This window comes from Bos indicus x Bos taurus, chromosome 3 (assembly GCF_003369695.1).
Source record: "Bos indicus x Bos taurus breed Angus x Brahman F1 hybrid chromosome 3, Bos_hybrid_MaternalHap_v2.0, whole genome shotgun sequence".
Lineage (NCBI taxonomy): Eukaryota > Metazoa > Chordata > Mammalia > Artiodactyla > Bovidae > Bos > Bos indicus x Bos taurus.
The window spans coordinates 91,759,824-91,772,750 of NC_040078.1; the positions used below are offsets into that span (position 1 = coordinate 91,759,824).

Genomic DNA, 12,927 nt, shown 5'->3' on the forward strand with positions numbered 1-12,927 from the left:
ATGGTTCCATAAACTAAGGAAACAGCCATTGAATGAGATTTTATGCATCTATTAAAAGGGAAAATTGGGGGACTTCCCTGATAGTCCGGTGGCCAAGACTCTGAACTCCCAATCTTGGCAGCCCAGCTTTGATCCCTAGTCAAGGATCTAGATCCCACATGCCTAAAAGAAGAGAGGAATCCTGCAGGCCACCAGTAAGACCCAGTGCAACCAAATAAATAAATAGTTTTTTTTTTTTAAATGATAAATGTAATCATATAGGGAAATGCTCATATTATATATGTGGGGAAAAATCAGATTACAAACTCATATTTTATAAACTATGTACACACATGTACAACAACACATCATCTTTATCAAGCACTTGGTTGGTACCAGGTACTGTCCCGAGTGATTTACATGTGTTTATTCATTTAACCCATACAACAACCCTACAAGGTAATAAATGAGGAAACTGAGATACAGAAAGGTGAAGTGACTGCCCCAGGTCACACAGCTAGTGGGTGTCAGAAGGAAGTACAGGCAGCCCAGAGCCTGTGCACTGAGCTGCGCCGTCTCCCACGAGCCGTGGAACTCCAGCCTTCTTTAAACAGGCAAATTTAAATATTCTGCGGCAGATGATACTACCTTAAAACGGAACAAGTACGATAAATGTTGGGATGTGATACAGAACAGTATCACAAGACAATTCCTTTTTTTTGTTCCCTTGTTTTTTTCTTTTGTTTTACAAGAGAATTCTTTTTGAAGGTTGTTTTTTGGTTTTAAAGCTTATATACTACATATGCCTGGAAAAAATCTAGAACAATATCCATCACAACTTTAACAATAACTTTCCCAGGATGGCAGTATTATTGTTGTTTCTTTCTTTTTTTTACTACCTTTGGTTTTTCTTGAAAATCTACAATATGTATATATTATTAGTTTACTAGTGTTTGGTTTTAAAAACAATATATGATCCAATTAGGGCAGCAGCTGTGCCACACTGGTGTCTCTATCCCCAATATCTAACACAGTAAGTGGCACAGAGTAGGTGCTCAGTAAAAGTGGACTGAATGTCCTTTAAAGTTATAGATCCTGCCTCCTGGACAGTCACCCTCTAAAGGGATTTCAGGACAATGTGAGTCCACAGAGTCCAAGGCTATGAAATGACAGCGGGCAATTTTCACAGGAAAGAGGCCTCTAAGTACAGGAAATCATTTCAACGCTGCATTCTTAGGAATCGGTAACCACTTTTCTCTTGGAAACTAAGCATTTTGAGTGATTTGTTACAAATTTACAATGACAGTTGTGAACACCAGTTGGCTTTTCTTTTCTTTTTTGGCGTGAGGAAAGAGTCTGTTGATTGCCTTGCTGCTCAAAATAAAATAAAAAGGGGAAATAAAAGCTAACCCTTGCCATGGCAGGTAGAATAATGGTCCCCCAAAGACAGCCACATCTTAATCCCTGGAACCTGTGACCTTACTTTATATGCAAAAGGAATTAAGATTACAGATGGAATTAAGATTTTAACTAGCCAACCTTAAAGTGGAGAGATGATCCTGGATTATCCGGGTGGGCCTAATTTAACCATAAAGGTCCTAAGTAGAAGAGGGAGGCAGAAGAAAGTAAGACTGAGAGATGCTAATATGCCCAACCTTGCTGGCTGTGGAAATACAGGAATAAGGCTAAGAACCAAGGATGCAGGCCAGCTCTAGAAACTGGAAAAGACCAGGGAACAGATTCTCCCCTAGGGCCTCAGAAAGAAACTCAGCCACACCTTATGTTGATTTTGGCCTAGAGGGACTGGAAGATTAAAAATGTGCTCTTTAAGCCACTAAATTAACACATCCACCAAAAAAAGCCAAAATTCTGGTAATAAATGTGCACTAAAAAAGTCTTGAATTGAATGAAAGCAACCAGTTAAAACTACTTGCTGAAACGATTTTTAAAGAAAGAATGATCACTTCTTTTAGGGGAAATTTCTCCCTAAGAAATCCTATCCAACCTTCAGTCAGTAAATTCAGTCACTCAGTCATGTCTGACTCTTTGCAACCCCAAGGACTGCAGCACACCGGGCCTCCCTGTCCATCACCAACACTCAGAGTTTACTCAAACTCATGTTCATTGAGTCGGTGATGCCATCTAACCATCTCATCCTCTGTTGTCCCCTTCTCCTCCTGCCTTCAATCTTTCCCAGCATCAGGGTCTTTTGAAATGAGTCAGTTCTCATCAAAGAACTGGCCAAAATATTGAAGTTTCAGCTTCAGCATCAGTCCTTCCAATGAATATTCAGGACTGATTTCCTTTAGGATGGACTGGTTGGATCTCCTTGCAGTCCAAGGGACTCTCAAGAGTCTTCTCCAACACCACAGTTCAAAAGCATCAATTCTTCAGCACTCAGCTTTCTCTATAGTCCAACTCTCACATCTCACTTAAAGGATGCTTACTTCTTGGAAGAAAAGTTATGACTGACCTAGATAGCCTATTAAAAAGCAGAGACATTACTTGGCCAACAAAGGTCTGTCTAGTCAAGGCTGTGGTTTTTCCAGTAGTCAAGTATGGATATAAGAGTTGGACCCAAACTTCAAGGTCCAGGTCAAATTCCACCTCCCCCAGGAAGCCTCCCAGATGCCTTAGCCTTGGTCAGTTTCTTCTCCCACGGCCTTAACACTGCACCCAGATTCTATGCCTCAGAGGAATCCATGTCATATTCTCCCTGTGGTTCAGGGGCCCCAACTGGTGAGTGTTGATTATTTAGGAACACTCAGATATCTTTCCTCACCGAGGTACCTCTAGGCTGTATATCCCCACTCCCTCTCTCAGGGCACAGTGGGAAGAACTCCCTGCAGCACCAGCTCTAAAGATCACTGTTCCATATCTGAAACGTGGGTGCTTCCTCATGACCTCCATTTCTATCCTTACCATATAGGAGGAAGGTATAAGCAGATATAATAGGGAAGACATGCCCCGAGAAAGAGAACTGGGCATGACTGTCTTGACATAAGAGAAGCCATTTTGTGACCTAAGCCTGGCCACAATGCTTGTCCTTGAACAGGTCTCAGTAATCAACAATCTTAGTAAGGGAAGTAAGGGAGTGTAGGAACAAAGGAAAAGCCCTCAAGAAACAATAGTGCAGATAAAACAGAGTCCTAGTTCTTCCTCAAGGGGTATGTGTAAACAATCTGACAGGGAGTTCTGCCAGAACTAAGGCTTCCACCCAGGTGGAGGATGGGATGATGCTGACCTTCCCTTATCTTCAAGGTTTCAATCGACTAAAACTTAGATTCTGTCATCATTAGCCCCAATTCTATGCAGAATTTTCCTCTGTGCAAGCCCCCTTCATGAACATACCTGTGTCCTTTCTTACATGCTACAAATAATAAATCCTTCCTTCTCTGAATTTTTGGCTTGGTTGTGTCTTTTGACTTGGCACTGATGAGAGGTGAACCCAGTTTTCCTGTAAGGGGCCAAGTAAATGAAGTAACCCAGGAAAGAGAGGCTGGGCCTGGGTGGACCTGTGTGGTTCTGAGTGGAATGGACTGGGAGGTCATGTGGCTCTGTGGTAGGGAATGGGAGGATGGGAGGTGTGGAGGGTTGCTGAATCTGGATGGCCCCAGGGCTAGGGACAGGAGAGGCCCCCTCCAGCCACTCCTCAATAGCAGCTTCCAGAATTATTCTCCAAAATGCAAAGCTGAGCTTGTCTCTCTCCTGTTTATCCCACAGAAAAACCCTCCTGGTTGGAGTCAAGCTCTTTATCAGGGTGACCCAGCCCTGCTAGCCTCTCCAGCCTTCTCTCCCGAGCATCCCTGTCTCCCACCCGGCGGGGTCCAGTCCCGCTGCACAGCTGCCTTCCCAAGCAAGTCCTTCTCCCACATGTTCTGCTCCCTCCACACACACTGCCCCCTCATCTAGAACATTCTTCCCTAGCCCTGGCGGCTCCCCTGAAAGCCACGTGGTCCACCCAGGAGGCTGGGACTCCTCCCCTGTGCTCCCAGTTCCTTTGTGCCTCTTGATCCATCAGGCTCCACCTCACAGGCCCTGCTATTGCTTATCTTTTATTTTACAGGCTGTAAGCTCACTCCCACAGCATCAACTCTAGAACGGTGGCTCCACCTAAGAGATGCTGGAGCCCCTGACAACCCCCATGTTCTCCTCTCCTACCATATGTCACGGGGGGCTGATGGGTCCCCAGAGCTAGCATGGTACCAGGCACAGAGTGGGGCTCAGTACCGTCATAAATTATCTGTCTCATGAGGAGTGTCGTAGGCAATGGGGTTCTTTGTGGCCTAGAGACCAACCCAGAGCTCTTCCTCCTGCCAAAAGTCAGAGCTGAATAAAGTCCCTCTTCCTCAAAGACAGCCTGCAGAGGCCACAGAGCCGAGAGAGGCAGCTAAGCTAAGTGCCTCAGAATCCACCAGCATCCTTCCCAGGGGTGGACAATACACAGTCTGCTGAGCAGAAATACCCAGGCTCATAACCCAGCTCTGCTGCTAACAGACTCCCGCTCCCTTATCTGAAATGCGGAAGTGATGCTTCCTTCAGAAGAGTATCCCAAAGACTAAATCAGCATACAACTCTAAAGCTGATGGCAAGCAGCACCCTGTGGGACTTCCAGGAATGGAGGCCTTTATGTCCATCATTTCTTATAGGCCAGACCCAGGCTCCATGACCTTCTCTTGGTTCCAACTGTCAGAACAGTTGCCAATGAAGGAAGGAACAGCAACAAAACCACCTAAGGCAAGATTAAAGGGACCATAGAAGCTTATCAAGATAAGGAGACTGGATCACCTAAGACCTTTTCTCAGTAGTATCCGACTCCTTGTGACCCCATGAACTGCAAAACGCCAGGCTTCCTTGTCCTTCACCATCACCGTGTCCACTGAGTCGGTGATGCCATCCAACCGTCTCATCCTCTGTCGTCCCCGTCTCCTCCTGCCCTCAATCTTTCTCAACATTAGGGTCTTTTCCAATGAGTCAGCTCTTCGCATCAGGTGACCAAAGTACTGGGGCTTCAGCTTCAGCATCAGTCCTTCCAATGAATATTCAGGGTTGATTTCCTTTAGGATTGACTGGTTTGATCTCCTTGCTGTCTAAGAGACTCTCAGGAGTCTTCTCCAGCACCACAGTTTGAAAGCATCGATTCTTCCGTGCTCACCTTTCTTTATGGTCCTGCTCTCACATCCGTACGTGACTACTAGAAGTACTATAGCTTTGACTATATGGACCTTTGTCCTGCACACACCCTAATCTTGCCAGCAACCTCACACTTTTGAAACTTTGCAGAAGAAGAGATGAAGACTGTTACTGTGTTGATCCTTATCACATACCCCTGCCTGACTATGTAACCTCTCTTGACCCATCAGGGAGGGGGACACAGTTCTTGAGGCCCTAGCCTCAAGATCCCCTTTTGCCAGGCAAAGTAGTAAAGCCACTCTTTCCTTCTCCTCAGTAATTCTGTCTCTATATTTTTGTTTGGCGTGGTGCAGAGAGAGCCAAGATTTTGGCAACAAAGTGAGGGCTGTTCATACATGGAGAGCCTAGTCAATTGTAAGAGCTGATTTCTAGATTTTTCTTTCAAAAAAGAGATTTGTCTAGTGTTAGATATTGTAACCAAAAAAAAAGTGACCATCTCACTGTAAATGGAGTGTGGACACTGCCCTCTCCAACATCACCCTTACTCTTACTGTCAAGTCTGGCAGTGCCTTGCTGTCTTTATGGGCCTCCATCTCCAGGCACAGATGACCACCCCTTTCTCCTCTAAGTGACCCTTCTATTGGCTTCCTGGGTCCTCCCCACCTCTTGTCGTTCTATCCCACAGCACTTACCTGATTTCTCTTCCCCCACCATCCCTGAAGTCTGTAGTCCCCAAAGTCTGCCTCCACCCCCTTCTCTCTTTGCCTTGAGCAGGAAATGATGCTCACAGCTTTGTGTTTTTTCCGAGAGTCCTAGACCTCTACATCCAATTCCTTCCTGAGCAGCTCTTAAGAGATGATCCAGAGGAGGCCTGAATGAAATTCCCCCCTGAGCTTCTCCTTACTTCCCAGATTCCCTGAATCTGCCTACCTGGGCATCCTTCTAGTCACTCCTACACACACACACACACACACACACACACACACTAGAGTAACCAGGGGCTCTACTGGATTTCTCTGTGCACCTCTGTAAGTCCCAAACCCCATGCACATGACAGGTGATTCTTGGACAGATTTAAATTCCAGGGTCCCTGAAATAGGGACAATCTCTAACTGCCTTCCTATACCAGGGACTGTAGGACACCCTCTGTGCCAGGCAGTGACTCAGTCCCTCCCCTATGGACTCAGGAGTGGCCTGCAGCAACCCAGGCCAGCATGCCAGTCCTATCAATTTCAATCCCAGGTAGATAATCTATCTGGGATGGAAGGAAAATTCATGTTCCTTGGGCACATCTAATCTGTTCCTGTCACTCACCCTTGCCTGAACTTCATGACTCTCTGGAATAGGGCAGAAAGAAGGAAGGACCAACTAGGTGCCTCCTTGTATGCAGGGGAAGAAAACCTCCAGGTCTTCAGGAAAGCAAGGTCAAGCTCGGTCCAGATCCCTAGTCCCCCAACTCTCAGGCTGGAGCAGACAGGCAGCAGGCGAGAGCAGTGGTGGGCTCCATCTAACATCTGCTGCTGTCTGTTACTGTGCTCAAAGGTCATTTTGGAGGTGGCAGGATTTTCTGCTTGACCTGTTAAGATCCTGGGAGAGAGAGAGGAGGAGGAGCATAGGAAGGTAGGCGGGGCCTACAAAGCTGTCTTTGGGACATTCCAGGCCTGCAGGAGCTGTCCTGCCAGGGAAAGAATTAGGTGCTGCTAAGCCTCCTACCTCCCACCCGATCCCAGCTCTCAGAGCCTCAGGAGACACAACCCTTCAAGGGGTATTCTCCCCAGAGGGTCATCATGGCCAACAAGAAGGGGTGCTGGAAGTGGGCTATTGTCGGCGGTGTCAGTGCGGCTGTGGTATTCGCCATCGCGATGGTCCTGGGCTTCTCGCTGCAGAAGGACACAATCTTGCCAGGTAGGAGCACCCAGTCATGCCATCTGCTTGGCTTCCTCCATCCCTCACTCTTTGCCCCCATAAGGTTCTGTTCCCATCGACAGACCTGATGGCCTCCGCTCTCCTCCCTGTTGTTGTTCAGTTGCTAAGTCGTGTCCAGCTCTTTGTGACCCCATGGACTGTAGCACGCCAGGCTTTCCTGTCCTTCACCACCACCATGTCCGTTGAGTCGGTAATGCCATCCAACCGTCTCATCCTCTGTTGCCCCCTTCTCTTCCTGCCCTCAACCTTTCCCAGCATCAGAGTCTTTTCTAGTGAGTTGGCTCTTCTCATCAGGTGGCCAAAATATTGGCGTTTCAGCTTCAACATCAGTCCTTCCAATGAGTATTCAAGGTTGGTTTCCTTCAGGATTGACTTATCCTCCATCCACAGCCCTACTTGCCCCACCAAGATTTGATCTCCAATAAACAGTCTCGTTAGCTTTGTTTCCCTTCCTCTTTACCAGGCTTCAGCTATCCTTCCATGCTCCTGGATGAACACTTATTATTGGAGGGCCATGCAGGCATCACACTCAGTGGACTGAGCTGAACTTACCCTCACACCCCTGCACCCTCTCCTGCTGAAGGGCCTTCCATCCACATGGGGACCTCCTTCTGTCTCATGCCTGTATCTTCAGTCCTGTGCCTCGAGGCTTCTTCCTTCCCATCCTCTATCTCCATTCCCTGCTCACCCTAACCTCTCAGCTCCCCCTCTCCTGCTGCACCCCTGCCTCAGCCCACTCCTTCCCACACAATCTCAGCCACCAGCCTGCTCTCGCCAATCCATGCTCGCCCTGCCACTAAGGAGCACTTTCTAAACACAAACTTGTTTGCTATCTCCAGCACATACCCCATTTTTTTTTTTTTTTTTTTTTTTGCCGGCGCCCAGGGAATACCAGACCACCTTACCTGCCTCCTGAGAAATCTGTATGCAGGTCAAGTAGCAACAGTTAGAACTGGACATGGAAAAACAAATAGACTGGTTCCAAATTGAAAAAGATTACATCAAGGCTGTATGTTGTCACTGTGCTTATTTAACTTATATGCAGAGTACATCTTGTGAAATGCCAGGCTGGATGAAGCACAAGCTGGAATCAAGATTGCTGGGAGAAATATCAATAACCTCAGACACACAGATGACACCATCCTTATAGCAGAAAGCAAAGAACTAAGGAGCCTCTTGGTGAAAGTGAAAGAGGAGAGTGAAAAAGTTGGCTTAAAACTCAACATTCAGAAAACTAAGATCATGGCATCTGGTCCCATCACTTCATGGCAAATAGATGGGGAAACAGTGGAAACAGTGGCTGACTTTATTTTTGGTGGCTCCAAAATCACTGAGATGGTGACTGCAGCCATAAAACTAAAAAATGCTTGCTCCTTGGATGAAAAGCTATGACCAACCTAGACAGCATATTAAAAAGCAGAGATATTACTTTGCCAACAAAGGTCCACCTAGTCAATGCTATGGTTTTTCCAGTAGTCATGTATGGATGTGAGAGTTAGACCATAAAGAAAGCTGAGTGCAGAAGAATTGATGCTTTTGAACTGTGGTGTTGGAGAAGATTCTTGAGAGTCCCTTGGACTGCAAGGAGATCAAACCAATCAATCCTAAAACTCCAATACTTTGGCCACCTGATGTGAAGAACTGACTCATTTGAAAAGACCCTGATGCTGGGAAAGATTGACGGCAGGAGGAGAAGGGGACGACAGAGGATGAGATGGTTGGATGGCATCACCGACTCAATGGACATGAGTTTGAGCAAGTTTCGGGAGTTGGTGATGGACAAGGAAGCCTAACATGCTGCAGTCTATGGGGTCTCAAAGAGTCAGACACGTCTGAGTGACTGACTGAACTGAGGGTCATTTACAGCTGGATCACAGGCCTCTTTTCCAATCTTGTCCTATCTCATTTCTCTGTATCTGTACCAGAGCAATGGCCATTCTTTTATGCAACCACACATTTCCTATGACCATACCTTTGCTTATACTTTCCTCTCTGTCTGGAATAACCTAGTCCCCTCTTTTGGTTAAATTTACACACCCATCCTTCTAGGTCTCCCTCAAATATTCCCTTATCAGTGAACTTTCCAATGTCCCCAGGCTGGCCCAGAGCATCCTTGTGCTCAGGACCCCACATGTTTCTCTCTCACAGCACTGACGACTCTGGGGTCCACTGTCTATGCTAGACGGCAGGCTGGACATGGCCCCAGGGCCCAGAGAGGGTTAGTAGGATGTACAGACAAGAGCCCTGGGCTTGGGCAAGAACTGATGCTAACGGCCTCCTTGGCCTTGATTCCAGGCTGTGAACAGGATGGGACCTGCCGCTCTGACGCAGACATGCTGGACTACCTGCTAAGCTTGGGTCAGATCAGCCAAAGGGATGGCCTGCTGGTCACCTGGTACCACCGTGCCAACAGCAAGGAGCAGATGAAGGCTGCCCTCAGCAGTAAGTCCAGTTGCCAGGATGGGGCAGGCTGGGGCAGAGGCGGAGAAGATGGAGGGAGAGTGGAGGCGAGGCTCACAGCATTACCTGTGAGGTAGCATTAGGATGGGTATGGCCGCGTTCTTGCCATCATCCACTTGAGAAAGTGAGGCCTCACTGGTTATGTGACTGGCTCAGGTTGTAGGGCGATGTCTGGGTCCAAGGTCACATCCTGCTCTCCTTCCCAGGCCTTGCCAGGAGACAACTTGCCTGCTAAGGAGGCCTTTGCTCTCAAATCTGAGGAACCAGAAGATGTGTTTGAATTCTAGCCCTACCAAAACGAGTGTAAAAGTCTGAGCGAATTATCTTAATATAACTCCTGAGCCTCCAATCCACAATGATGATGGCAACCAGTCAGCCACACCCCCTGTGGGGACACACACACTCAGTTACACTGGGGCTCCTGGTACCAAAAGCTGCCTGTTTTGTGGGTGCCATCCCTCAGAAGAAAAATGGGGGCTCAGAAAAGTTAAGTGACTTAACCGAAATTCACAGCAAGGTCACAAAGTGGCTAAGCCAACATTGTGGGTTTCCATGGTGGTTTGGTGGTAAAGAATCCACCTGCCAATGCAAGAGATGCAGGTTTGATCCCTTGGTTGGGAAGATACCCTGGACAAGGAAATGGCAAGCTACTCCAGTATTTTTGCCTTGGAAATCCCATAGACAGAAGAGCCTGGTGGGCTACAGCCCATGGAGTATCAAGAGTCAGATACGACTTAGTGACTAAACAATGACAACAAGCCAGCATCAGAAACCCCATACTCTGAATCACTGCATCATGCCTGGCCCAGTTCAGCAGGGGAGACCAGTTTTTCAGCACTGTGGGAAAGCTCGTTAAATCATGTTCACGAACGTGCTTGTTAATTCTAAAGCAGTGACTATTTGAGGTGGAAAGAAGGGTCCCCAGTTTGAGCATGCTTCAGAAGAGAGTTTCAGATTCAGTGGCTCTGGGGTGGGGCCTGAGAATTTGCATGGCGCAGATGTTGCTGACCCCGAGATCACACCTTGAGAACCACTGCTCTACTTTTAGAAAAGTGAGATCCTGAATGGGAGAGGGTCTTGTCCATGGTCACACAGTAGGTCTGAAGCAGAATAAGACCCAGGCTCAAGGCCTCTGACTCTTACCTCCTTCAGAGTCACCAAGGCCTGGGAGTAAGTGACTGGGGAAGGATTGCTGAATGAATGAATGAGTCCTTAGAAAGACCTCCTGGAGGAGGCAGGCTTAGTGATCAGCAAAGGGGAGGGCATCGCAGGCTGGGTGGAGCCAGTTTACTGCTGCTTCAGGATTGGGAGGCCAATGGTCAGATTTCAGTGATAAGGCGGAGAGAGAATTCCCTGGCAAGAGGGAGAACTCTTATCTGGGAGATAAGGCCTGAGGGAAGGCAAAGAGGCTCTGCCAGCCTCAGGCTCATCTCAGGTAAGTCCTGGCGCAGCAGATAAGGATCAGGCCCCACCAAGTTGTGACCTTGGCCAAGAAGAAAGCTAAGGGCCCCAACCAAGCAGTGCCCAACAGCATGGAGCATGCTGAGGCACCTGTCAGTATAGCCACAGGGGTGGGAAGGACCCAAGGCCCAGTTTCCCCGCTGCAGGTCCTGCTAGGTCCCCAGGGTAGGTCTATGGGAGGAGGGTGGCTCCACAGCTGGGGTAGGGATCCTGAGGGGAAGCAATGGTAGGCCAGAGTTAGACTGGTGAAGTCACACCGGACATCTACGTGGATGGGAGGGGCCAGAGCAAAGGCTTGGGAGGCAGACAGAAGTGGGCTCAAATTCTACATTTCACCATTTACCAAAGGAGTGGTTTGGGACAAGTGACTTCACCCATCTGCAGCTCAGTTTTTCCTCTGCCAAATGTGGACTGGTAGGATGAAAGCAGGGCACTTTTGGTCATGAAAGAGGTCATTATTAGTAATTATGCTGAAGCAAATGGGGACATGTGATCACCCTAGCTGAGTGAGTTAATTGTCAAGTAAAAAAGATGCACAACTTGAGATCTGCAAGTGTTCGAGTCCTATTTTGGTCACCACAACTGTTAAATAAAAAGATGCACAATTTAAGAGTTATGAGTTACGTTTTATCTGGAGCAAAATCAGGACTGCAGCCTGGGAGGCATCACCTCATATAGCTCTGAGAGACTGCTCCAAAGAAGTAGTGGGGGAAGGTCAACATAAAAGATTTTGGTGAAGGGGGAGTTGAATGCAACCAAATGCTTACTTTACAAGAGGTTTTCTCCTAGTCACGAGGATCTGATGTCATCATGAAGGGATTTAGTGCTTTTGTAGATATGAGGAGATGAAAGGAAAAATACCCACCTATCTAAAGACCTGTCAAACCAGGCTCCCGGAGCACAGAGTAGCTCACTCCACCCTGAACTCCCTCAGCGGGTGTTGAAGGGTCACCAGCTGCAGCAGCACCGGATTCAATCTCCACAGAAGCAGAGGGCAAGTGCCCTTGCTGTTCAGTCAGCGTCCAAGCTCTTGACAAGTGCCGATTTAGAGTTGACAGTGCCCCCTTGTGGTCATAAACCAACCATACTTGGTGGTGGTTTCCTCTCCAAGCCTTGAGACCCCACGGACTGTAGCCTGCTAGGCTCCTCTCCTCTGTCCATGGGATTCTCTAGGCAAGAATACTGGAGCGGGTTGCCATTTCCTTCTCCAGGTGATCTTCCCGACCCAGGGATTGAACCCAGATCTCCTGCATTGCAGGCAGATTCTTTACTGACTGAGGAAACTTGGGAAGGCATTTCATGACCATTTTGGCCTGTACTGCTGCTGCTGCTACTGCTGCTAAGTCGCTTCAGTCGTGTCCCACTCTGTGTGACCCCAGAGATGGCAGCCCACCAGGCTCCCCCATCCCTGGGATTCTCCAGGCAAGAACACTGGAGTGTGTTGCTAGGAAGGCCCATTCCCGATTCTGAAGGTTTTTGTTGATAGGCCACTCAATGAGCTATTATTGGACTAGGTCCTAATAGTCAAAGATCTCTGGACATCTATCTTCTAGTTTTGCTCCAAAAAAGTAAGATTCCCTCTCGTTGCATCTTCCTATATCTAGGGTTACACTATTATGATCATTGATCGCATATCAAGCTACACATTTGATCAACTGTTTCAAGTTTAGTCAACATTATTTTCGTTGGAGGCTCAGTCATACACTTGGTAATACAAGAAACAATAATCTTGTAAAACAGGCAAAATGCAAATAATACAACTAACAACATTAGCAGAATTATAAATAAATATTTCAGCCATGAGCCTCTTGCACCAAACCAGTTTTTTTTTTTCCAAACCAGTTTTTTAAAAGATTATCAAGACTAGGGAATGAATCACTTAAGGCAGAAATCTGATTCTTCTTGTGGTTCATCAAAGGTGTTACATTAAAGGATTCATCAGGTATGAAAACACAGCATTCAGTTTGA

The 12,927-nt window shown here is 47.4% G+C and overlaps 1 protein-coding gene across 1 annotated transcript in view; it reads left to right on the top strand.

Moving 5' to 3' along the window:
- The first annotated feature begins 6,810 nt into the window (after positions 1 to 6,810).
- LOC113889839 (protein FAM151A-like) overlaps positions 6,811 to 12,927 on the top strand; it is a 28,015-nt gene continuing 21,898 nt past the window's right edge. The window contains exons 1-2 of the mRNA XM_027537149.1: positions 6,811 to 7,017; positions 9,334 to 9,480. Of these exons, the coding sequence (XP_027392950.1) occupies positions 6,900 to 7,017; positions 9,334 to 9,480 (265 nt within the window). The 5' untranslated portion in view covers positions 6,811 to 6,899. The remainder of the gene's footprint in view (positions 7,018 to 9,333; positions 9,481 to 12,927) is intronic.